The sequence below is a fragment of the Curcuma longa genome, chromosome 21 (assembly GCF_044706935.1).
Source record: "Curcuma longa cultivar G26 ecotype Majalengka, Jawa Barat chromosome 21, ITB_CL_G26_1.1, whole genome shotgun sequence".
Taxonomy (NCBI): domain Eukaryota; kingdom Viridiplantae; phylum Streptophyta; class Magnoliopsida; order Zingiberales; family Zingiberaceae; genus Curcuma; species Curcuma longa.
The window spans coordinates 7525490-7551428 of record NC_133881.1 but is presented as its reverse complement, the minus strand read 5'-3'; the positions used below and the strand labels follow the sequence as shown (position 1 = coordinate 7551428).

At 36.8% G+C, this 25939-nt stretch overlaps 2 protein-coding genes across 3 annotated transcripts; both read left to right on the top strand.

Annotated features, from left to right (window-relative positions):
* Nucleotides 1–10337: 10337 nt before the first annotated feature.
* LOC141814791 (putative metal-nicotianamine transporter YSL9) lies at nucleotides 10338–14214 on the top strand. 2 transcript variants are annotated; one of them, XM_074702744.1, is made up of 8 exons: nucleotides 10338–10427; nucleotides 10809–11169; nucleotides 11262–11434; nucleotides 11970–12067; nucleotides 12212–12346; nucleotides 12442–12631; nucleotides 12724–12835; nucleotides 12942–14214. In XM_074702744.1, the coding sequence occupies exons 2-8, from the start codon at nucleotides 10812–10814 to the stop codon at nucleotides 13859–13861; spliced, it is 1986 nt and encodes a 661-aa protein (XP_074558845.1). In that variant the 5' UTR covers nucleotides 10338–10427; nucleotides 10809–10811; the 3' UTR covers nucleotides 13862–14214. The 2 variants fall into 2 exon arrangements, with proteins under 2 accessions (XP_074558845.1, XP_074558844.1); XM_074702743.1 differs by lacking the exon at nucleotides 10338–10427 and adding an exon at nucleotides 10438–10630.
* A 1746-nt stretch (nucleotides 14215–15960) lies between these two features.
* LOC141815125 (uncharacterized) lies at nucleotides 15961–24939 on the top strand. The gene is made up of 8 exons (XM_074703072.1): nucleotides 15961–16179; nucleotides 18339–18663; nucleotides 18779–18899; nucleotides 22491–22633; nucleotides 22717–22775; nucleotides 23627–23813; nucleotides 23905–24066; nucleotides 24728–24939. Exons 1-7 carry the CDS (start codon nucleotides 15961–15963, stop codon nucleotides 23940–23942), a joined length of 1092 nt encoding a protein of 363 aa, XP_074559173.1. The 3' UTR covers nucleotides 23943–24066; nucleotides 24728–24939.
* Nucleotides 24940–25939: the final 1000 nt, after the last annotated feature.

Below are 25939 nucleotides of genomic sequence, written 5' to 3'. Positions count from 1 at the left end.
ACCATAATCACATCAGAGGTTTAGAGCCATAACCATGCACTATGGCAATCAACACACAACAAATAGATCTAAGACATCAATATTATTATGTTTACAAAAATTACTCATGAGCAGAAACATAACGGTTGCAACTCCTTGAATGAGTCGCTGCCCTTTGTTCATCAAAATGAACCCAAGACTCTCTTGTTCTGTTGATGCATCCTTGTGACAAAAATTGCACAATCTGTTCACAATAGATCGTGATAAATTTTATCACACTTTTGTCAAATGCGATCAGACTATAACACACTTTCATTAGATAAATGTTTGTATATTTGTCAATATGACGATGTATATCCTCTTAGTTTGATTAACACAAACTTTGCATACCAACAAAATACTCATACAATTATGAAACCCATAACAACAACATGTCCTACTTCTATATCACATATAAAAGAAAAAAAAATTTGTATGATCTTTCGCAAGTAGCTCTGATACCACTATAGAGAATCCTATGCAATAAATAAAATTTTACAGCAGAAAAAGGATCCCTTGAGCGATCCATACGAAAGAAAACTAATACAAGTTAGATCTACAAAATCTTATCTAATAGAGTATGCTTTTGGAGCGTGTCTTTCGCTTATCCCGCTCGTCCAAAGTTTATCGGATCTCTTGCACGTTCAAGTGTCCGTGCCTCTATATGTATTCACATTAACACTCACTTTTTAGATAAAATTTGGATTGTGCTAGCAACCCCTTAATGAGTCTTGGCTAAGAAGAAGAGAGAGGCAAGAGGATGAAAAACCTATGAATTTTTGAATGAAAAACTCTTTTATACTCATGCATTGAATACCAAAGGTTTTTAGGCTTTTGGTATTCTTTCATCAATGCATAATTAATCCTATTAATCATGCATGATAACTTCCTCTCTTCAATGCATGATTAATCCACATTAATCATGCATGATGAATCAACCTTTATTCATCAATTTGGTTTAATTTGACTCTAAATCAAATTCAACTAACTTGAGTCTAACTCAAATCTTGGTCATCCAATGAGTTTAATTGTTTCTTTACTCAAACTAAAATGAATCCATCTCTAAAATAGAATGTTATTTGTGTGTGACCCAATAGGTTCTCGTAACATTGGCAATGTCTCTAAAACTCATTTTAGAAATATAAGTAATGAGTAGCATCTAACAATGCATCATTGCTACCCAAGTGACAAGAATGTCAAGATCCGACATAACCTTCATGACTATGATAATGTATGACCATGTCCTTCTATCCTCGATATCTAGATTGATCAATGAGACATAGACTGTGTCATCCCCTTATCAATCTTTGTGTTTCTTGATCCCCAAGTAGACTCACTCAAGCAAATGAGCTCAATATCTCATATTGACTCATTTGAGCATGGTTATGCATTTCATGGTCCTGCTCTATCAAGAAGCCTCAAGATATCACTCCCGTTATATGAGGGGGATAGATCCCATCTACATCACTCACATCCCTCTGCATAATTTATTACATACCCAGTAATCATCTTTATAGTCCACCCTGTTACGAGTGACATTTGACGATACCAAAATATATAACTCCTTATGTAGGAAATCGTAGTGACTTTTGGTCAAAGGACTATTCATACCAATAGTCACATGAGAAAGTTTATGACACTCATATAACGATCCATAAAACTTTTTCATGACGGATCAATTCAGTATACATTCTCTAATGTATGCCCATGTATCAACTTGATATCTCATATCCATGACTTGTGAGATCAAGTCATCTAGTTGACCTATATGTTAGATTTGAGGGGTATCCTAAGACAATCGCCTTACAATTATACTATTTATTGGATAAATAATAATTTACTATTTGAGTACACATTCTATATGTGTTTTTGATTGGATCTTAAACTCAAATACTGAATATCTGCAATATGATTCATAGCATGAGAGAATTTATAATTGGATCACAACTAGTGAGCATCTCTACATGTGCAATTATGAATATATTGAAATTATCTCTAGTCGAGGAATTGATGAGCACGAATATCATCGATTCTGTTGAAACTAGCACATTTAAACTCCTTGGTTAGCCAAGCAGATGATCTCACTACTGGAGACATTGGATGTTGAGAGTTAAATATGGATGTTAGTTAAAGGTAACCAGTTCATTAGAGTGACCTACCTTGCGACTTCATATGGTTCGATATAAATGTCAATGAAGATCTCAGTGTAGCTTAAGTGCGAGTTTGCTTTGACTTGCAGTATTCAAGTCACCTTAGTCATGGAGACTTATACTTTGACATCTTAAGCAAACATCTTCGAGGAGGTGTGGACCCGGATGATTGGGTATAAGTCAAAGTGTCTGAAGGTGTTTGAATAGCCCACAGAGGATTCACCACTCTTTGAAAAAGGAGATGTATACCCTGCGATCGCTTGTCAGAATTGTTACTAAAAGTCTTTAGTCAAAGCATTACATGTCAAGAGTACGGTACTCTTGGAAACATATACAAGTAATTTGAATCCATAGGACAAGAAAGCTAGCTTGGGCTAGGTGTGACATAGTCAGCCTAGTGGGGACCGACACATAGATCATATCCTGAATCAAGCGGGTATAAGACGGTGAAAGGAACGAGGCATGTTTAATTGGAGTTGTTGAAGGTTAGAAATGTTCTAGAATCAATCATTGATTTTTTAATCAATTTGAGATCATGATGTACTACTAGGTGTCACTCATGATCATTCCATAATTAATGATTAATTACGGGCGGCCAACATAACCAGGAACCTATTGGGTCACACGCACTACAAGTTCTTTGAAGGACTTAAATCGAGTTTAAGAATTGGATTCTTAGAATGAGATTAATAAAATCTGGTTGGACCAGACAAAGAAAAAAATGATGGAACTCGTCTTACGACGATGAAGTGAACTAAACTGATTTCGTTCAAATCAGAGGTCATTTGGTTAGTGAGCCAAACGATTCAGTTTTGAACTAAATTGAACCAACTTACTTTGGTTTATGATGGAAGACATTTTAGCATAACGAAAGATATGAGAAGCTTCATCTTGTGAAGACAAAATGAACAAAACTGGTTTGGGTCAAATCAGAGATCATTTGGTTAGTGAACCAAACGAACCAAGATTAAACCTTGTTTGCTACGGTAATTGGTTCGATTGCTACAGTAAACCCTAGGTTTTGATCTAGTTCAGTCAAGCCCCGCACCGCTTGATCTGTTCAACCAAATTCCAATTTATTGTAGCTTCTCTAATAAAACCTAAATCGCGATTAGGTTTCCTCTGTGCATCGTGTGCCCCTGTTCTTCTTCTCCACGTTGCAACATCGACATCTTTTTCCTGTGTCAAATCGCAGCCTGCTCGCCTTGCTGGTGGCCGATCCTTGTGATCTCGTCGTCCGCTTAAGGAAGCCAAAAGAACCCTAGAAGCTACGGCCTTTTCCCTACTATTGCGCACACCTCTGCTTCGCCTGAGCCCTGCTTCGGTCAGCTCACGATTTAGGTCTTGTGAAGGGGATAGCTGGAGGCAGAAAGAGGGAGCTTGGAGCCGATTCATCTTCTTCCCAAGGAGCATGGCGTCGTGATTCTTTCTCCAAGCGCCGGCTGCGAGTCTTCCTCCCTGCGCCGCGCCTCCGGCCGATCGCCAGCCCGACCGCCTTTGCTCCGCTGGTCAGCCGCCCCTGCTCTGATGGCCAACTGTCTTTGCTCTACCTATTTCAGCCAGTTGTGAGGGAGAGGGAGCCATGTGGGAGAGGATGAGAAGGTCCTGTTCGGCCGTGTAAGAAAGAAGATCCTATTTTCCGATCATGTGAAGAGGGAGGGATTGTATTAGGGTTTTATCAGTCGGAATTTGTTGTTCGATCATCGAAAATTATTTCTAACTATTGGATAGGTTTTCTGATCGTTGCCAATCAATCCTAGTTGTTTGACAACAATTTATCATTCTCGCGGAAGCTTACGAAGCTTTCAGAGAATTATTCTATCGTGATTGGAAAGAGTTTTCTCGTTTATCTTTATCGGCTGTCAATGTTTGACCACCAAAAATTACACCGGGAATACAATTTCCGATGATAGTTAGAAAGCTCCGTAATGATCACGACAAATGTTGTGGAGTAGTTTTCAAAATAATGTTTCTCTCAAATCGATTGTTATCGATCATCAGCTAGTACCGAAGACGATGACACGACTCATGGCTTCCGAAGTCGTCCAGACGAAAGCTTGGCGTGGAACTCCAGTAGAGGCGGGACTTCGACAAGGACCGCTCGATTGATGCCAACACCGCTCAACGTCATCATCCGCGAGGTACGCATAGAATAATTTATTATTCTGTAAAAATTTTAATTTCCTGTTATTCCTTGTACACTGTTATTTCCTATTTTGCATGCATGTGTTGATGTAATAATTAGCTTAATTATTTGTTTATTTCCACTACGCACATTTGCGAAACATGTAAACATGCACATTGCACCAAGACGATCCCAACACTACTGTTGGGATCGTCCCGGTGCAATGCGCGTATTCTCACATTTTAAAAATGTGCGCAATGAAAATAAATAAATAATTAACAACTCACAACACACGCATGCATAAACAGGAATTAACAACGTACAAGGCATGGTAAGAAATTAAAATTTTTTGAATAATAAATTATTCAAAACGCATACCTCGCAGATGATGATGTTGAGCGGTGTTGGCATCAATCGAGCGATCCTCGTCAGAGTCTCGCCTCTACTGATGATCCATGCCATGCTCTTGTCTGGACGGCTTCAGAAGCCACAAGTCGCACCATCATCTTCGGTACTAGCCGATGATCGATGACAATCGAATCAAGAGAAGCCTTATTCTGGAAACCACGCAACAACCTTTGTCACGATCATTTCGGAGCTTTCTAACTATCACTGAAAATTGTATTCCCGGTGTAATTTGTGGTGGTCAACCATTGACCACTGATTTAGGACAAAAATCAAAAATTATTTCCGATCACGATGGAATAATTCTCCGAGAGCTTTGTTCGTATAATCTGTTGAATAACCGAAAATGATTTCCGATGACTATACAGAATTCTGATATCAAACCTAATACAATCATATTCTTCTCCACACAGTCCGAAAGAAAACAAGACATCTTCTCTTCTTTCTTACAAGAGAACAGAAAAGAACAATGACATCTAAGTATCTGTCTCCATTTCTCCTTACCCACACGGGCAGCAACCCTCTCTAGCAGCATCCTCTCCGGCAACAGTGAGCAGAGGACGCAATTCCTCTCCGGCAGCATCCTCTCCGACGACATCCTCTTCGGCGACACCTCTTGCGCGGATGGGAGAAGAACTGGGTGGCACTGGGAGACAGGGAGGAAGAAGCGCGATTAAGGTTTTTCACCCTTCCTTCCTTCTCCACGCGCGACGGCCGGCGTCTTCTGCCTTCTCCATGCGCGGTGGCCGACTGCTGAAGAATAGGGGTGCATCGTAAAGGAAAGCCAATCCATCACTGCGGGGAGGAACAAAGGGCATTGCGCGGGGAACTGAGCGGAGAGGTGGCGTGCCCTAGCCTCAGTTTCTCTGTCGCTTGCGGGCGGCACACACACACAAGGGAAAGAAGTCATGTTCTTTGTTTGTCAACGCGATCTGGACAACCTCTCATCTCAGGGCTTAGGGTTTGGCCATCACCCCTCGCCTGTGCATCTCCGGCAGGCGGCGAGGAGATCGTCAGAGAAAACGGGGCGACACGTCGAGGGAGAGGGGTGCGACGGCACGTCGAGGGAGAGGGGTGCGGCGGCACGGCGTAGGGAGGAGCGACACGGGAAGAACAAGAACCGAGCCGATTAATGTGATTCTATTTTTATTGAGGAGTAACAGTGCTTAACCAGTTAGGGTTTTAAGTCAGCGCATGTTGGTTGAACCGGAGTGAACCAGAGTCCAAAACCTAAACCAGGTTCAAACACTTTCTGGCACTTTAACTTATACCCAATCATCTCGGGTCTACACCTCCTTGGAGATGCTTACTTAAGATGTCAAAGTATAAGTCTTCATGACCAAGGTGACTTAAATACCGCAAGTCAAAGGAAACTCGCACTTAAACTACACTGAGATCTTCATTGACATATGTATCGAACCATATGAAGTCTCAAGACAGGTCACTCCAATGAACTGGTTACCTTTAACCAGCATCCGCATTTAACTCTCAACATCCAATGTCTCCAGCAGTGAGATCGGCTGCTTGGTTAACCAAGGAGTATAAACGTGCTAGTCTCGACAGAATCGATGACGTCCGTACTCATCAATTCCTCGACTAGGGATAATTTCAATACATTCATAATTGTACATGTACAGATGCTCACGAGTTATGATCCAATCACAAATTCTCTCATGCCATGAATCGTATTGCGGACATTCAGTATTTGTATTTAAGATCCAATCAAATACATATGAAATGTGTACTCAAATAGTGAGTTGCTATTTATTTAATAAATAGTGTAACCGTAAGGTGATTGCCTTAGGACACCTCTCAAATCTAACAACTACATGCTAGACTCAACGCATTAATATCGTCCCTGAATATTAATGCTTGATTAGGAATGATTAAGAGTAGTGTTTTCTACATCATCTCAATATCGATTCAAACAATCAATATGATGTAGATTAGAACTAGCTACCAAGGACATTATTATACTTAGTTATTTGACATAAACATAAAGTAAGTATAATAACCAAAACTCTTGCTTTTATTAATAATAGAATATGATACAAAAGTCCTTAGTCAATCATCACATAATTGACTCTAGGGTTATTACTAACAAAACGAACCAAATTGGCTTTGTCCTGATTGGAGGTGTTTTGGTTATTGAATCAAATGATTTGATTTTAAATCAAATTGAATCAACTTTATTTGGTTTTGAACCAAACATAAGTTAATTGGCTTATGGGTTTTGGGTATTGAGCTAATGGATGGGGTTTTGGATTGGATTCAAATCAAATAAGATGTTGAATAAGATAGAACATCAAAATAGGAATGAATGCTTGATGTTGAATCCTAACCATTCATAAATTAGGGTTGCTATAGTAAATCCTAAGAAAACCCAAAATAAGTTGGCCGCCTTTAAAAGGGTTTTCTTAAAATCATGGAAGATGGGCTTTTCTCCCAATCGCGATTTTGCTTACTTACACCGAGCAACGATTCGCAATTCTCCTCAGCTAACCATTGCAGACCACGAGAGGAAAGAAAGGATCACGATTTTGCTCCCCGAAGTGAGGCTTCCTTTCCGCAATTGAAAATCCTAGAGCATCGCTGGTTTTGTGCAACCACATTCTCCCGATCGAGAGCCATCAATTGCTGGTTTGTTCTCTAGTTTTCACGACCTATTAGGGAGATCTCAAGCCGCTCACATTTTCTTCCTCCCCAAAAAAATAAACCCGAGCACGACTGTTCTTCTCCTCCCCTAATCATGATTTTTCACTGTGAGGATCGAGATTTCTTTGTGTGCGCCTGCTACTTCTTTTGGTTTTCTCCCGATTGGGAAACCCCTAATGAAGCCAACCGTCTTCTCCCATTAAGCGTTTCCTGAGCTCATGGGTCGTTGTTGAGTTCCAGTTGCCAACTGTCGAGGAGTAGGGAGCACTAATCGGCGTGGGATGTCGATAGCTTGGTGTCCCTGTGGATAGTAGCCACCAGAGAAGAAATCACTGTTTGGAGCTCTTATGAAGAGTCATCCAGTTGCCGCCGACCATCGGAGTGTTCTCCGTCATTGGAAACTATTTCTCGCCACAGGAGAAGTCATCTCCTTGCTATCGGGGTTAGTCACTAGAAGATTGTGAAGCTTCCGAAGATTGTTTCATCTTCGTTAGAAAGGTTTTAGCTGTTTGCCTCTTATCGATGGTCAAAAGTTGACCATTGAAAACTACATCGGTAATACGATCGTCAGTGATAGTTAGAAAGCCCAAAAAAATGATCGCGGTAAGTGTTATTGCGTTAGGATTTTCTCTCGTATCAACTATTGTCGATCGTCAACTAGTATTGAAGACAATGATATGACTTGTGGTTTGGGAAGCCGTCCAGATGAGAGCTTGGCGTGGATTACCTATAGAGGCGGAGCTTTGACAGAGTTGCTCGATTGATATCATTCTTGCTCAATGTCATCTGTCTGGTCTACCTAGAATAAATTATTATTCTATAAAATTTTAATTTTTTGTTATGTCATATACTTGTTGTATCCTACATATGTGTGTTGCGAGTGTTGTAATAATTAGTCATAATTATTATTTTTCCTTCTGTTGCGCATGTTTGTGAAACGTATAAACACGCGCAACGCACCGGGTCGGACCTAACAGACATCCCATGTGACAGGCGGGATCAAACTCAGATCTTCCGCATGACAGATGAAGATCAAATACTAGTTTCCTGAGAAAGAAGATCAAATTTTTTTCGAGACTTTCATGATTTGTCATAGAACTTAAGGGGTCTCTCTCGATTCACTTTATAAGTTGTAATTGGGATAGACACATCGATGTTTCCTTTCTTTTCTTCTACCCATAGGCACATCCAATTATCTTTGTACAAATCCCTTCAACATGATCTTACGTTGAAATAAAAGAAGTGCATTCATCGATAATCATCATAGTGAAATTGAAATTCTAGGATTATTTTCCGAACTAGCTTTCTCATTATTTTCATTCGATTGCTCTTGTTCCTCTTCCCACAATACGAACCTTTTCTTGATTGTCTAGATAACCTCCTTTATGTATATTTTGGTATTCAACAATACGATCTCAGTGGATGATATTTTTATTACATGACGATACCATGCACTTGTGATACGAGCACATCATGGGTGCAAAACCACATTAAACCTTAGTGTTAACATGATTTTATTATTTTTTGTTGCTTATATCTAAGGTCTTATATTTGCAAGAGCAAATAAAAAAGAAACTTAAATTTATAGGTGGTTTTATTTAAAGTCATCAATTTGTGTGTTGGACCTGTCAGATTGGTTCACTTCGTCAAATAATTAAGATGAATTGAGTTGAAATTTTATCAATCTATTTTAAAATGGGTTTAGATGGGCCAACCCACCTAAACTCGCGGCCCACGTGGGTCGTCTTGTGGTGGGCTTGGGTTGCCTCTAGATTGAGAAAACTTATTTTTTTCTTTAAAAATTTAAAATTAAAGTACAAAACTCAATAGACTAGTGGGTTTGACCCATTTAAACCATAATCTAAATTTAAAATTTTCAACTTAGCTTATTTAAATTGTAATCCAAACTTTAAATTTTTAATATTTTTTTATTTTTTAATAGACTCATGGATTGCCTCGCTTAATCCGTAACTCGTCTTGGATTGGATTGGGTTAGAGATTTTTGAACTTATCAAATTAATGGGTCAACCCACCCCACTCCGTCATATGACGGATTTGTGAGAAGTTGGCCCGTGCCATCATGAATTTTATTTATCCCCTTCTAGATACGTCATGATCTTAGCATAATCTATGAATAACTCTATCCTTTGGTCAATTGAGATTTTTAATAAAAACTCAAGATATTTGTTAAAGTTATCCCATATGCCTCGATGTTATAGTTACCATTGACTCCAAGTTTTCATTTAGAAATATGGTTTAGGATTTAGTGAAGATATCAAACCTCAAATGGAGGAGTCTATTATATTATAACTTACTCCATGTTATAGGCTTAGATAAGTAAATAATTATTGATTGTGTTTTAAATAGTTAGGTTAGTGAGTTTGTTTAATAAGTTATTAGATTTTTATTTTGTTTACTTGTGCTTACAATAAAGCCATAAAAGATATTGACAGCATTATATATATGTGGCATTATAGTAAATAAAGTACTTGACACTAATAAAAGGCATATCAATCGAAATGTAAATGTATTTTCAAGTTTGTAAACACGTGCAGAAGCAAAGAAAGAACGAATATAATACGGCCAAAAATACTATAAGAGAAAGAGAAGATAGTCAGAAGATAGTCAAGTGGGTGAAGAGAAAAGATGAGATGGAGACATGATCATGAAAGATACTTAACCACAGAAAAAAATAAAGAAAAGAACCAAGAGTTGTTACTTTTTAATTCGTCAACTCGCCTCAGTTGGAAGGAGCAGAGGCCAATGGTGCAAGCCAGACTTTCCCCCTTGGAAGCATCCCATCCCATCCCTTCCCATCTTATCTGATCACCACCACCACCACACTAAAAGCGTGCATGGAAGTCTAATAAAAAAAGGATGCTTTTTGAGGATGGCTGGTCCTCTTTTAATGCAATTCGAACCACTCCATATAGATATTTAAGATTCTACCATTAGGTTGAATTCGGCACTTCCTTTAGTCCAATCTACTGTCCACCCGTTGCGCCACTCCTATAAAAGCAACGTTATATTATGATTGAGTTTTCAGTGTGGCTGTCGCTGATAATATTTGGCAGGTAAAACTAATATCTTGCTTTGTACTACAATTAATTCTGTTGTAGTACTACTTGCAGTACATGCACCAGCCGTTGAATTCGAGAGAAAATTTTTGCATATATTTTCGCTGTGGAGATGATAAGCATCGTAGACAATGAAAAGTAGCCTGTAAATTTATTTCTGCAAAGTTGCAAAACTTTTCGTGGCTACCCGAAGCGCCAAGGTGAGATCTTTAACTCCTTATGACACAATATTCTTTCCCTTGGCGTTTGATGCAGAAAAGTAAAGTTTTTCTTTTGTTGGACAAAGTTCACTTGTTTTTTTTTTCTGAGAATCCACATGTATAAAGTTGAGATTTTTGATCGACTTAGTTAGTAATTAAAGATTTCGTTGATGATTAGGACATGGCGGAGGCGAGAGAGACGGAAGAGATCGAGAAAGGCGAGGAATTGGAGGCGGCCCCGGAAACAGGAGCCGCAGAGTGGAAGCGAGTCCCGCCATGGCAGAAGCAAATAACCGTGCGCGGTCTGCTGGCAAGCGCCTGTATCGGGGCAATGTACAGTGTGATCGTCATGAAGCTGAACCTCACAACGGGGCTGGTGCCGACGCTCAACGTCTCAGCGGCGCTTCTCGCCTTCGTCATCCTCCGGTCGTGGACCAAGTTGCTGAGCAAAGTCGGCGTCCTCACCGTGCCCTTCACGCGCCAGGAGAACACCGTGGTGCAGACCTGCGCCGTCGCTTGTTATAGCATTGCCGTCGGAGGTGGGAAAGAAGCGTTTTTTTTAAATAAATAAAAAATAAAAACTTTTCCTATATCGTCAAATGTTCAATTGGTGGTGGAGTTGTTGACGTAGGTGGATTTGGATCGTATCTGTTGGGTTTGAACAAGAAGACTTATGAGCAAGCAGGTGTGGATACAAAGGGCAATGTTCCAGGGAGCTACAAAGAGCCTGGGATCGGTTGGATGACCGGCTTTCTTGTCACTGTTAGCTTCGTTGGATTACTGGCCTTGGTTCCTCTCAGAAAGGTTAACTCCACTCCTACCTTTTCTGTTACAACAGTAAACAACCATGTTCACTCTTATCCTTTCAATAAAATAAATAAATAAAATTAAACTGAAAAATTGAAAAGTCGCTTATGCAATGAATGACTATTTGAGGAACACTAGCAGAAAATTCTTTGTCGAACTGAGAGTAATAAAGTAGGGAGTCACTGATTCTGCTAAATGTTTCGCTGCTAAAGTAGAATTTCCCTGTTTAATACAGCTACATATATTCTGAAAATTATGATTTCTTTTGGGAGAATACATTCTGGTGATCGCGATGACGTCGCATCCACACTTCGGTTCCAGACAAACTAGAATCTGAATATTTAAGTGAAAATCATGCGGTGAGGATAATCTTGAAGGTCTATATTGCCATCACTTTACTTTAGGCGACTGTTAATCCAATAATTGGCCACTACATTTATCAGCCACGATAATGGTTCTTGTTCAGTTTTTATTTTGGCTTTACTTTTTGAGATAATACTCATTATTGATCTGAACATTTTAAATAATTCAGATCATGATCATTGACTACAAGCTTACTTATCCAAGTGGAACAGCAACTGCCGTCCTCATCAATGGTTTCCACACGCCTCAAGGAGACAAGTTGGCCAAGTGTGTGCAATTATTCGTTTGCAGCCCAAGCCCGTTATAATTCGACTTGTTTTATTATTATTATTATTATTATTATTATTATTATTATTATTATTATTATGTTTCTCTTTGCTATTTTATGCATTTATCTCATTTCCTCGACAGGAATCAGGTTCGTGGATTTGCAAAATATTTCACACTGAGCTTCTTGTGGAGCTTCTTCCAATGGTTCTACTCGGGAGGTGATGGCTGTGGATTCTCACAGTTCCCTACCTTCGGCCTCAAAGCTTGGAAACAAACGTAGAAATACGCAATAATCTCTCGACTCCTTAACTAATTTACAGAATACCACACCCAATTTCAAATCCTGATTATTCATTTATAATCGTGTGCAGGTTTTTCTTCGATTTTAGCCTGACATACGTGGGAGCCGGCATGATATGTTCCCATATTGTGAACCTTTCTCTCATGCTTGGAGCAGTACTGTCGTGGGGAATAATGTGGCCACTGATAAGTGAACACAAAGGCGACTGGTTCTCTGCTAGCATACCGCAGAGTAGCATGAGAAGCTTGCAAGGTTACAAGGTACGTACATGTGCTTCTCGAATCTCCTCGCCCTCCCAATCACTAGGCAATCTTGTTTGTTGTTTACTAAAACACCTGCTCTGCCTTTTTAGGTCTTCATCTCCATCGCCCTTATCCTTGGAGATGGGCTCTATAATTTCCTAAAGATTTTAGCTTTCACTGCAAGAAGTGTGCTTGCCAGAGCATCGCTCAGGATCAAGCAAGGTACGTGATTCTGTTGACCCAGACTCGAGTTAGAAAAAATTGTTTCCTAATAGCAAATATACTTACATATTGGTCTACATATTATGGAATTAATGTCCAATGACAGATCAGGAGAACATGGTCGCGGACGATCTTCAGCGCAACGAGCTGTTCAACAGAGAGACCATTCCTGTGTGGTTGGCCTACTCCGGCTACGCGATCTTCGCCCTGGCCTCCGCCGTGGCGATCCCCATTATGTTCGGCGAGGTGAAGTGGTACTACGTGGTTATCGCCTACATGCTCGCGCCTGCGCTCGGCTTCTGCAACGCCTACGGCGCCGGTCTCACCGACATGAACATGGCCTACAACTACGGCAAGGTCTCCCTCTTCATTCTGGCAGCGTGGGCTGGGAAGGACTCGGGCGTGGTGGCTGGTCTCGTGAGCTGCGGCCTCATAAAGTCCGTCGTCTCCATCTCCGCTGATCTAATGCACGACTTCAAGACCGGGCATCTGACCATGACCTCGCCGCGGTCGATGCTGGTGAGCCAGGCCATTGGAACCGCTATGGGCTGCATCATCGCCCCCTTGACTTTCTTCCTCTTCTATAAGGCCTTCGACGTGGGGAATCCGGAGGGCAGTTGGAAGGCTCCATACGCTTTGATCTACCGAAACATGGCGATTCTGGGAGTGGAGGGCTTCTCGGCGTTGCCTCGCCACTGCTTGCAGCTTTGTTATGGTTTCTTCAGCTTCGCAGTGGCGGCGAACGTGATCAGAGATGTGTGTCCTGGCAAGTACGGGCGGTGGGTTCCACTGCCGATGGCCATGGCGGTGCCGTTCCTGGTGGGAGCCAACTTCGCCATCGACATGTGTGTAGGCAGCTTGATAGTTGTTGCTTGCCATAAGATTGACGGGAAGAAGGCGGCTTTGATGGTGCCTGCGGTTGCGTCTGGCCTAATCTGCGGGGATGGATTGTGGATTCTTCCCTCCTCGTTTCTTGCTCTCGCCAAAGTCAACCCTCCTATTTGCATGAATTTTTCAGCTGCTTAACTACTAGTACCAGCACACAGATATTTGAGCAAGCCAACCATGTTCCATCAGAGGATACTGCTACTGTGGCGGTCTTTCAAAATAAGTTGAGCAGCGAGTGCAAGGAATATATAATTTACAAAAGGTAGTCACAAATTTCGAAATAGTCAACAGTAAACACCAGCTGATAAAAGATCAGAGTTGTAGAGCTTTCCATTAAGGGGAGGACTTGAGAGACTCTTTAAGTTATCACTACAATAAACTTAACTTTCCATAGCACATCATTAACGGCACATAATTATAGTGTGCTGTTAATAATAATTTTTACAGCGCACATAATCAAGTGCGCTGCGGATAATATATTATATTTTAAAATTAACAGCGCACGTATAATAGTGTATTGTGAATAGTATTTTTCGCAGCCTATAAAAATTATATACTGTTAAAAAGGGTTAAAAAATATCAGTTACAGCATGTTAAAAAAAATTATTTAATAAATTTTTATTTCAGCCTTAGGTTTTCTCTTATCCCCATCGCGCTCGCTCCGCTTTGTTTCGCGACATTCCCTCGCCCGTGATCGCGATCGCCAGCGCTCGGCCGCCCGCGCTTGCTCCCTCGAATGCCCTGTTTTGAGAGATTCCTCCTTGACCGCGATCCCCCGCGCGCTCGCCCGCCCGCGCTCCCCTGACGGTGCGTGCCTCCTGAGTCCGTCTTCCTCCGGTCGTCCGTCGCGAGTCTGTTCGATCGGCTGTCCTCCTCCGGCTCCTCCTCCAGCCATTGCGAGTCCGTCCAGCCGTCGCGAGTCTGTCCGGCAGTCGCAAGTCCATCCTCCTCCTCCAGCCGTCGCGAGTCCGTCCAGCTCCTCCGTCCATCCTCCTCCCCTTGTAGCGGTAGGTCTCCTCCCCTTGCAGCGGCAGGTAAAGTGGTGATTTCGTGTATTTTTAGGATCTAATCATTACTTGTTTTAGAGCTTGACATTTTATGATTTTAGACTGTTAATTTTAGGGTTTGACATGTTGGGCTTATGCTGTAAATTTTAGGATTTTAATTTTGTCATGTTTGCCATGTTGTTAATTTTAGGGTTATGTTACCTTTGATAACTAAACTTTCTTATTGCTATCTTGATTGAAGGAATATGATAGGTTTACCCGCAAATTTTATCTTTGAATCATTTTATCATAAGTAGCAGTAAAGTATTACACAACTAGCCACACAACTAGCCGCTCAACTAGAACAGTAAGTATAATAATCTTGCATTTTATTCTAGCACATTAAACTGCGAATCTTATCTGAAATATTTTTGGTTCTTTTTGGTCTATTTGTTAGCAAGTAGGATTACAACATAAACCTTTTGTTGTCAATGCTCCTGAAGTAGGAATTTTGCACGTTGTAAGATGCATTGCAAGAATATGTTGGTTTTCACCCTTCCTTCCATGCTTGGAATTACATTTATATGTTTAACTCATTGATTTATTAATTATAGTAAGGTGATACTTTTATGTGCAAATGCAAAACAAATTACATTTGTCTATCTTATTGGTTTACCATAGTTAGCTGTTACTTTTTCTGTTCATATGTAAATTATGCTATTTGATTTTGTGATTGTTACTATCATTTTGTTTTCAGTGAGTATTTGTTCACTGAGTAAGAAATAGTGTAGCATTTACCACCATTTGTTATTACAAGTCTATTGACTGTCTAAGAATTTTAATTGATTTAGTAGTTTTTCCAAAATTTGATCTGAATTGGATGATACTAGTTATCTGGGGCAGTTTATATAACTTAGTTACTTTTACATAGCAGATGTAGAACACCTTAATCTACCATTTTTCCTTCTATATTCAGTTCCTCAGATTTACATCTGTCATATGGAGGTTGTATTTGGTGAACTGCTGCTACCTTTGCTTTGATCATAATACCATCTTAAACAAAGATTTGCATTCATTCTGTGTCATGTACTTATCTTTTGCTGATCTCAAGGTTCTGAAAATATCTATGTACACCATTTGCGCTGATCATTATTTAAGACTTTGCAGATCTGGTATCTATATGCTTTTTAGAATCCTCATGTGCATATGTTTGTGTTCAAATAGTTTAAAATTTCCATTGCACTTGTGTTCATGGAAAATGTAACACATTGTGATTCCTCTCACGCTGCTGCCGCTGGCGAAGGCCACCACTGTAAATCTGACAGCCAGCTCTCCGCGGATGCCCCCGTTTTCGTGGCCTCGAGTGATTACTATTATAATTATGGACTGATTAGTAATACTGGTAGTAGAAAGGATTCCAGCAGCGACGGATCATCGAATAATCAGCCTAATCGTAGAGTAATTGCTCTGGTTCTTTCTTATTGGCTATAATATCGTAACCTTGATCGTTGTGTTTCTCAAAAGTAACCTTTTTTTTGGCTAGACGTTTTGATATCTTTTGTTCTATCCGTGCGCTACTAAGAAAATATAACTTTATTCGGAATATGATTTCAGATCGGAGTCTATATTATGTGTCTAATACCTTTGTAGGTATAGGGTTAGGAAGGGTAATTTAGTCTTTTAAGTTTAGGGGGCGTTTGGTTTGGTCATTTTTTAATTTTCATTTTCTTATTTTCTAGAAAGTTATTGTTTGCTTTGTGTTTTCCAATCTCATTTTCTAAAAATGAGAAGTCATTTTCTAAGAAAATAGAAAATGATATTTTATCATTTTCTATAGAAGAATGAAAATTGCGATTGAAAAATAGAAAATGAGAAAAGGCGGCTACAGTGTCGCACACCTCCTCATCGCACGATTATTTTAATAAAATAATTTATTAAATTAATAAATATAATTTGATAATTTTATTTTAATAAAATAATTTATTAAAAATAATGATTTTAATAAAATAATTTATTAAATTAATAAATATAATTTTTTAATTTTATCTTTTAAAATTTAAAATAAATTTATATATATTTTAATAAAATAATTTATTAAAATAATTATTTCAATAAAATAATTCATTAAATTAATAAATATAATTCCTTAATTTTATTTTTTTAAATTTAAAACAAATTTATATTTATTTTAATAAAATAATTTATTAAAATAATTAGTTAAATTAATAAATATAATTTGATAATTTTATTTTAATAAAATAATTCATTAAAAATAATTATTTTAATAAAATAATTCATTAAATTAATAAATATAATTTGTTAATTTTTTTTAAAATTTAAAATAAATTTATATATATTAATAAAATAATTATTTTATTCATTAAATTAATAAATATAATTCTTTAATTTTATTTTTTTTTAATTTAAAATAAATTTATATTTATTTTAATAAAATAATTTATTGAAATAATAAATATATTTTGATAATTTTATTTTAATAAAATAATTCATTAAAAATAATTATTTTAATAAAATAATTCATTAAATTAATAAATATAATTTATTAATTTTATTTTTTAAAATTTAAAAGAAATTTATATATATATTAATAAAATAATTCATTAAAATAATTATTTTAATAAAATAATTCATTAAATTAATAAATATAATTCATTAATTTTATTTTTTAAAATTTAAAATAAATTATTTTTTAAATTTATAAATATTTAAATTAAAATTTATTGAATTAATTAATTTGATTTCAATTAGATTTCACAGTACATTTGAAGTTATGTAATGCTGTATTAGAAGGTCAGGTTTGACCCCTTTCTAATATGGTTGATCCCCTTCTTGTATGATTTTTCTTTTCCATGATAAGATGATATTTTTATTAAAAAAATCTATTTTATTTATAATTTTTTATATTAATAAACCAAACGTATTTTTTAATTTTATTTTCTAGAAAATAGAAAACAGTATATCATACCAAACGTATTTTCTATTTTCTAAAAACTAGATCAGAAAATAAAAAACAGAAATAGAAAATGAAAAACAGAAAATACCCTACATGGCTTGAAACCATGAATTAGGCTTAACCACTTGATACCTTAAGACTTGTTTAAGGATCTCTAAACTTTGAAACCATTCGTTAGGGTTAGAACCACCACTTAGCCTTTTGTTTCATAGTTGGCCGAAACTCATCTTTGGCATAGGCCCATTGATTAGTTATAAAACCAACCATGTGAAACCTTAAGCCACCATAGAGGTTTATTATTTAGCATTTCGATCCTTAGTTAGGTTTGAAACCTAACTCATTCCCTTAAATCTCAACCTGGCCGAACCTCATAAGTCTCATGAACCCTTTGATTTAACTTACACTACTAAAAAATCACGGTTTTGCGACGGATATTTAGCGACGGTTTTAAAAACCGCCGCTATTGACTTTTTTCCCGGCGGTTTCAATAACCGCCGCAAAAACAAATTTTTAGCGGTGATTTAAAGTTGATTTGCGGCGGTTTGGTGATTCACGGCGGTTTAAAATTTAATTCACGGCGGTTTAAAATTTAACCGCCGTTATATTCTATTTTTCCGACAGTTTACAGTAACTGCCGTTATTTTCTATTTTTAAGACGTCCGAACCCACCCACCCTACCTGCGCCCCGAACCCTACTGTTGAACCATCGCTCCCTCTCGCCCGAACCCTAAACTTCACGTTGGGCAGAAGAGATTGCAGCACAAGGAAGTGGAGGGAAGGGAAGGGAGACGAAGGAAAGAAAAGGGTTTGGATCGTGGAGCACCTGAAGGCACCTCATTCCCCTTCTCCGACTCGCGCCGCCTCTATCGACCACTGGCGTCGTGCAAAATCGCGGCTTTGGAACCATCGAAGGAGGAGGAGAAAGAGAAAGAAGAGAGGAGGTGGGAGCGGAGAGTGCCCCACACACGGACACGGGTTAGGTCTGTGAAGTTCTCTCGTCGCCTTGTGCAAAATTTTATTTTGTTTTTCTTTGGTTTATGACCACGAAGGGCGTTTTGTTCTCATCTGCAAGTGTCTTCTGCTGTTGTGGAACAGACATCGCTCGCCGACCGTGCGACTTCGCCGGCTTCCTACGATTGCTTGCCGCCGAGGCTTCCACCCAGTCCGTGCAACTTCGCCGACCGTGCGACTTCGCCGACCGTCTCGATAACTTTGGGTTCGATTTCTTTGTTTCTTGGTTTCAAGCTGCTGCATCTTGGTTTCGATTTCTTTGTTTCTTGGTTTCAAGCTGGAACATATATGGTCCCTGAAGAACACAAAAACCATGAACGTTCTGTATCATATAACATAAACAATCAGGGATTGTCATGTGGAACCAGTGGAATTGCCTTGTCAAACAGTTATCAGAGCTTAGAAAGTAAAGAAACAGTTACTGACAAATTTCCATGGGATTCCCTAACACTACTAGAAAACTAGGCTTTTGAGACACAATAAAATCTGTCTTAAATTATAAATTTACTGTCTCAAAATTTTTTTGAGACGGTGATGAGACGGTAATGTAGCCGTCCCCAATACAAGCGTCTCAAAAAAATATTGAGACAGTTGCACTGTCTCAAATACGATTTAAGACGGTGTTAAGACGGTTGTTAAATTGTCTCAAAAGTATTTAAGACAGTTATTTTTTTGTCTCAAATGTTATGTCTTATCCTGTGAAAAAGCTAGAGACACCAGATTGAGATAGTAATGTTCCGTCTCAAATAAAAGTGAAGACAGTAAATTACTGTCCCTAATATTTTCATTTGTTAGATACACCATTTGTGATGAAATTTAATAAATACTTACTATACAAATTAATCTAGATCAGAATTATTGAATTGTCATTTCAAAATAAAAGGTTTCATACTGACATTTATCCAATAATAAAAATGTGTACATATCCATCATTAATTTGATAAGAAAAAAATTACTATTCCAAAGTTACATAAGAGAAAGCTTAAAGAACAACTCTTCATGATCTGGAGATAACTTCTATGATCCTTCTTCATCAGAATCCTGAACATTAAAAAAAAATTCTTTTTAGAGGTAAAGATGTTTTATAATCTATAAGAATATAAAGAATTCATTTACTCAAACATAATTGATTCAACATGAGACATATATGTAGATTAACAACAAAATTTTACATGACTAAACATATAAAATTGAGACCACATAGAAATAGTCAATTTAACAAAGCTCATTGAATTCAAGAGGTGTGCATAAGATTTATTGTTCAGAAATAATAGAAGACATATATTGTTAAAAAAAAATTAATAAATAGAACTTTTCAATAAGAAATTTCAACATCTAACATGTATATAATCCTCTTTCTTGCAACTATATATATTAACAAAAAAAATACTTGTGAAAACAACTATCAATGTACCTGTTGGTTATCCAATCCTTGTTCATGTGAAACAGTATTATCTGCAACCTAAAAAAAGATGTACATATTACAAACTATCAAAATTCATCATAAAATTAAATTATTTAAATAAAATCAAGATACCTTTTATTATTATAGAAATCCTTCACAAGTAACAGTCATGGTAACAACAAACATATTTATTATTATAACCATCAAATATCAGGCAATGGAAAATCAATGCATAAAACACATACTAATGCACTCTTAATTATATGACAACAATTTTGAAAGAAGTGTAAACTCCATAATGAAATATTACCATATTATTCTAATAAAAGTATATAAAAAGAGAAAATTACATACTTTATTGTATGATTGCCTCTTACATGGCATGCAAGAATATAGAAACATGTAGAGACACTTGCATGACTAATAAAAATTAAAATAATAATCATAGATACAGGCTTACAGCATTCATCTTATAAATAATACCTTATGAGATGAAGTTGAAGACCTCTGAAACACTCTACCAGATTCTTCCTTCCTCAATTGCTCATCATAGTGTTTCTTCTTAGTTAAATCTGACAGAACCTGAAATTTATTGATCATTAGTTGCATAGTATTACCCACAAGTATAAAAGAAAAATCAGGTACTGTATTATTGCCCTCTAAAACACTTTATATGTAATTTACCTCATATGAGAACTTGCGTTTGTCAAAGGATTCACATGCTAGTAAACTTCCTGTCGCCAAATTTTTGTCAGGGTGCACAAGCAAGACCTAGAATCAATTCATACAACCTAAATTATATTATTCTGTAGGCCTATGCATCAGCTAAGATTATTCTTTAATTTAAGAAACACCTGTGAATAAGGATTAAAATTGCACACGTTTTTATGGTATTCCTTCTTTAGTATCTTAGTATCAATATTTGCGTTCCTGAGAAAACCCATAACTTCATAATGGTTTGAACAGCTCATGATCCTTCTCATCTCAGTCAATGAAGATGGTTCGACTACAACAACCTTACTAGGGGAGGCATCCTTGTTAGTATTTGTAATACTTGATACCTCGGGTACAGTGCAAGCTGATTTAGAACACTGCACATGTTCAGGTTCAGTTATCGGAGGAGCATATTCAGAGTCAACAGAAAAGTCTTCCATGACTGGTTCTGAATCCTTTTGCTCTTCCACATGTACACTTTCATCAGTATAGTTGTATCTTTGGTGCAACTTATTTAAAATATGATTAGAGATGAAAGAAAGATTCATCGACAAGAAAACTCCTAGTAGTCCAACCCGCATATAGACAGAATAAATGGAATATGCAGTTGCCAGCAAGATTAAGAAGTAAGCACGATTGGGTGAGAACATATAACCTGCCATGCGGTGGTGCGGCGCTGCGGTGGTGTGGTGGTGCGGCGCTACGGTGCGGAAGAAGGAGCAGACGGTGTGGGATGCGGTGCGGAAGAAAGATGCGATGCGGAAGAAGGATGCGATGCGATGCGATGCGGTGCAGAAGAAGGATGCGATGAGGTGCGGAAGTTAGGGTAAATGCTATTTAATATTTGATTTATAAAAATATAAAACGTAAATGAAAATAAAATTTGCATTTATGTAAATAAATGTTATTTAGTATAAAAATAAATAAATGTTATTTACATTTACGTAAATGTTATTTTCATTTACGTAAATAAATGTTATTTACATAAATATTTATTTGATTTATAAAAATATAAAACGTAAATAAATGTTATTTAGTATTTGATTTAATTAAGATAATTTTATAAAACATAAATGAAAATAAAATTTTTAAAAACATAAATTTTTTTTATTAATTTATAAATATTTATTTATATTTATATAAAGAGAATTTTTATTCATTTATTAATTTATAAATATAATAAAAATGTTTATGTAAACATAAGTAATAATGATTTTAAATTTTTATTAATTTATAAATATTAATTTATATTTGTCTAAAAAGATTTTTTTAATCATTTATTAATTTATTAATATAATTAAAATAATTTTATAAACGTAAGTAACAACAATTTTAAATTTTTATTAATTTATAAATACTAATTTATATTTATCTAAATACTTATGTACATGTGATTTTGTTTCTTTTTTTGGACACAATCAAGACAATTTGAGACAAATACTTTTTTACCGTCTTATTTGAATGCCTTATATAATTATATCTTTAATCGTCTTTATTAGGTGTCTTATTTAGTTGAATTTGAGACAAAAGTTTAAATATTGTCTTAAATTTAATGTCTCAATGTAAAATTTTAAGACACCTATAATTACTGTCTTAATTACATAGTATTTGAGATGAATTTTGTCACTGTCTTAAAATTTTTGTCTCAAAAGCCTAATTTTCTAGTAGTGTAATCAGTTATGCTGAATGTTTATCTGGACAAACCAATGACATGACCAAGTTCTCACCTGAGATATTTGAAGCTGTGCATTCTGCTCTTTGCAAAGCTGGTGAAGAGGGATTGAACATGGAGGAAATTTCTGAAGCCATTAACATAGAAGGTACCTTTTCCTACTTTGAACATTCACCTAACTGTGATCAGATTGCATGGCATATTGTAATGCAAGCTTGTGTATTCTTCTAGTGAGACAATATACAGAAATCATTGTGGATACACTTGAAGTGTTTCAACTTGTCATCAAGGTATATTTGTTTTTGCCTTTCAAAATTATCTCACATCAACTAGAATCTAGAATACTGAAGTATCTGTTTTGCAATGTTTTAATTTTCAACATGTTTTAGATACTATGACAATGAGCTTATATTTAAAACCTTTTTGAGCTTTACAAATTTAACTTTTAATCTCTCTGGTTTTCTTGGTCATTCTGGATAGAATGCAAATGATACATTGCCAACATAGATAATTAGTTATTACATTGTGAACCACATAGATATGATGTCATAACTCAAACAGCACTAAATTTTTGTCACCTACATAGAATGACATTTAAAGTTTGAACAGCCATCCCTTAGCTAGGTATGCCATATCAGGTGCCTTTATGAAGGTTCATGGGTTCTTGTCTTTCATACTTTTCAATGGTTTCTTTTTGAACTTAATTCTTATATCGCTTATCTCCTAGTTTGGTGGGTCTGTTGGTGTCAATATAACATGGGGTTCGCTCCATGAATTTTATCCTCCATTTAACTTTATGCAAGGGTATATCATTAGAGACCTTCAAATTAATTAAATCATTTTTATTGCACTAACTAAATTTTTGGGGTTATTTTTGAACATTGTGATCCCATCTCAACTTTCTTTTTTTCATTCTTCTATTGGAACTATACCTAATTGTTCTCAAATATTGGTATTTCTTTGTTATGCAGTATGTAAATAACTTTGATATCAAGGTTTACATTTACTTAAAACTACTAATATGATATGTAGTTTTTGCATGTTGACAGCTTTTAACTGTTGCAATCAATTTGATGGGCATCATTTCAAGTAGGTAATGCCTCGTACTATCCAAATTTCTTATCATTGAAATCTTGTTCAGGTTAATTCATATGGCAATGTTCGAGTTCTTGATTCTTCATACAATTGCAAGTACTTTCTACAATCTCGTGGAGTCCAGCAAGCATATAAAAAAATGTCATGTTGCAAGGATTCTCCAGAAACACACGAAGCATCTAGGGACAATTTTCCACAGAGACCAGATATTAATAATCATTCACATGAGCCTAGTGAGTATCTATCTGATGGGCATAAAGTGTCTTTTGTTGATTTGAACTATTTATTTTTCTTTGCTCTAAGAAAAATTGTCAACTACTGTAGGTTTGCATATTTGCTTATGGGCAAACTGGTTCTGGTAAAACTTATACCATGATGGGCAATACTGAATGCCCTGAACAGTATGGACTTATTCCACGATCCCTGGAGTAAATTTTCCAAACTAGTCAATCTCTACAATCTCAAGGTTGGAAATACAAAATGCAGGTAAGCAGGTTATCTTACATTGTTTCTGCCCTTCGCCTATCCTTTCATTTTCAGTGACATGTTTGCTGTAGGTGACATGTTTACTAAAAAATCACGGTTTTGCTGTAGGTTATCTTACCTTGATTAACTTATCTTTCAAAACTTTGTACTTATGGACTTTGTTTAGGTGTAACCTTGAACGATATGTCTTGTTTCTTACCTGTTTACAATCCTATTACTTGTTTTAGCTTTACTTGATTTATCTTTTAGAAGTTCCAGATTTACAAGTCCATGTTGCTGTAGAGTTTTTTATTGTTGACACGTTTGTTTGTTCTTAGTAGTGTCAACGGAATGGCCACTTTAGGGACATCTATTGCATATAGTAGCAGTGGTATCGGCATTCAAACTTGTATTCTTTTCCTGATTGTTGTTTCTAGAGAAGTTCGTCTTGTACTACACCTGTGTTTATAAATTGGATGAATGAGGAAAATATTTCCCAGAGTGTAAGTAAGTATAGAAATTTCTCAATTGTTCTTTTGCTAATATAGTCGATATATACTATATACTGATTGTTTTTATGAGGGGATATTGTTGTTAAAAGCATCGAAGTAGATTTACCTGCTGGTGTTTTGTTCTTTAGGTTATAGTTTGTCTCTTCTAATTTTTTTTTGTACTTGTGCAGGCATGACTACTTTACAAGTTTGAAGAGCTCTCCAAGGATGATTACTTTTCAAAAAGCAACGAATTTGCAACCTGGTTGAAGGAAAAGCAAGGGATCTATTTCTAGGATTTGACATCTGAGAAAGCTAGAGAGATTTCTCAGTTTTTTTGTAATCAAATAAAATTTCAATTTTTTGTAACCTAAATTCACTATCTATGATTTGACATCTGACAACTTTGATATCCGTGTGTAATGACTCATATTTGTTCACTAGTTTTGCAAGAAATTAATGCAAGTAAAATTTTCTATTTATTATAATTTTTGGTTTAATTTTTCTATTTATTTATAAAAACCATCGCATGCTGAAAATTTTGTAATTGCACACTCAAAGCTTAAACTGCCGGGAAATTATTTCGCGGCAGTTTTAGCAAACCGTCGGGAAACCATTTTGCGGCGGTTTTGGGAAACCGCCGGGAAAGTATTTCGAACCGCCGGTAAAAGAACCGCCGGAAAATTATTTCAAACCGCCGCAAAAAACAACCGCCGGAAAATCATTTCTAACCGCCACTAAACAAACCGCCGGGAAATATTTTGAACCGCCGCAAAAACAACCGCCGGGAAATCTACTTTAGCGGCGGTTATTCCAGCGGTTCTCTAGAACCGCCGCTAAATGGTTTAACGACACCGTTATCCGCGGCGGTTTGGTAAACCGCCGGGAAATGAATTCGCGGCGGTTCCAAACCGCCGCTAAACGATTTTTAAACCGCCGGGAAATCCCTTTTTTCTTGTAGTGAAGTAGGCTTGAAAAATGTGATCTTAGAAGGACATAGGAGCCAAAATCTTTATTTTATAAATTTGTCTCTTGCTTCTAACCCTACTATTGAGTGTCTCATGTCAAAAGAAGAGGAAGGATGGCTATGACACAGGAGACTTGGACACATCAACATGAAGACCATTGCTAAAGTGACTAACAAAGAGTTGGGGATGCATGCCAAGAGGGTAAGCAACCTAAGTCATCACACAAAGGTAAAACTTTATCTAGCACTACTTGACCCCTTAGAGCCGTTGCATTTAGATCTATTTGATTGTCATAGCACTCCCTCTTTAAACAGAAACAAATATTGCTTGGTAATTGTAGACGATTACTCTAGATTCTCTTGGGTGTATTTCATGAAAAATAAGGATGATACCTTAGCTATCTTTGTTGAGTTTAGCAAAAGGGTAGAAAATGAA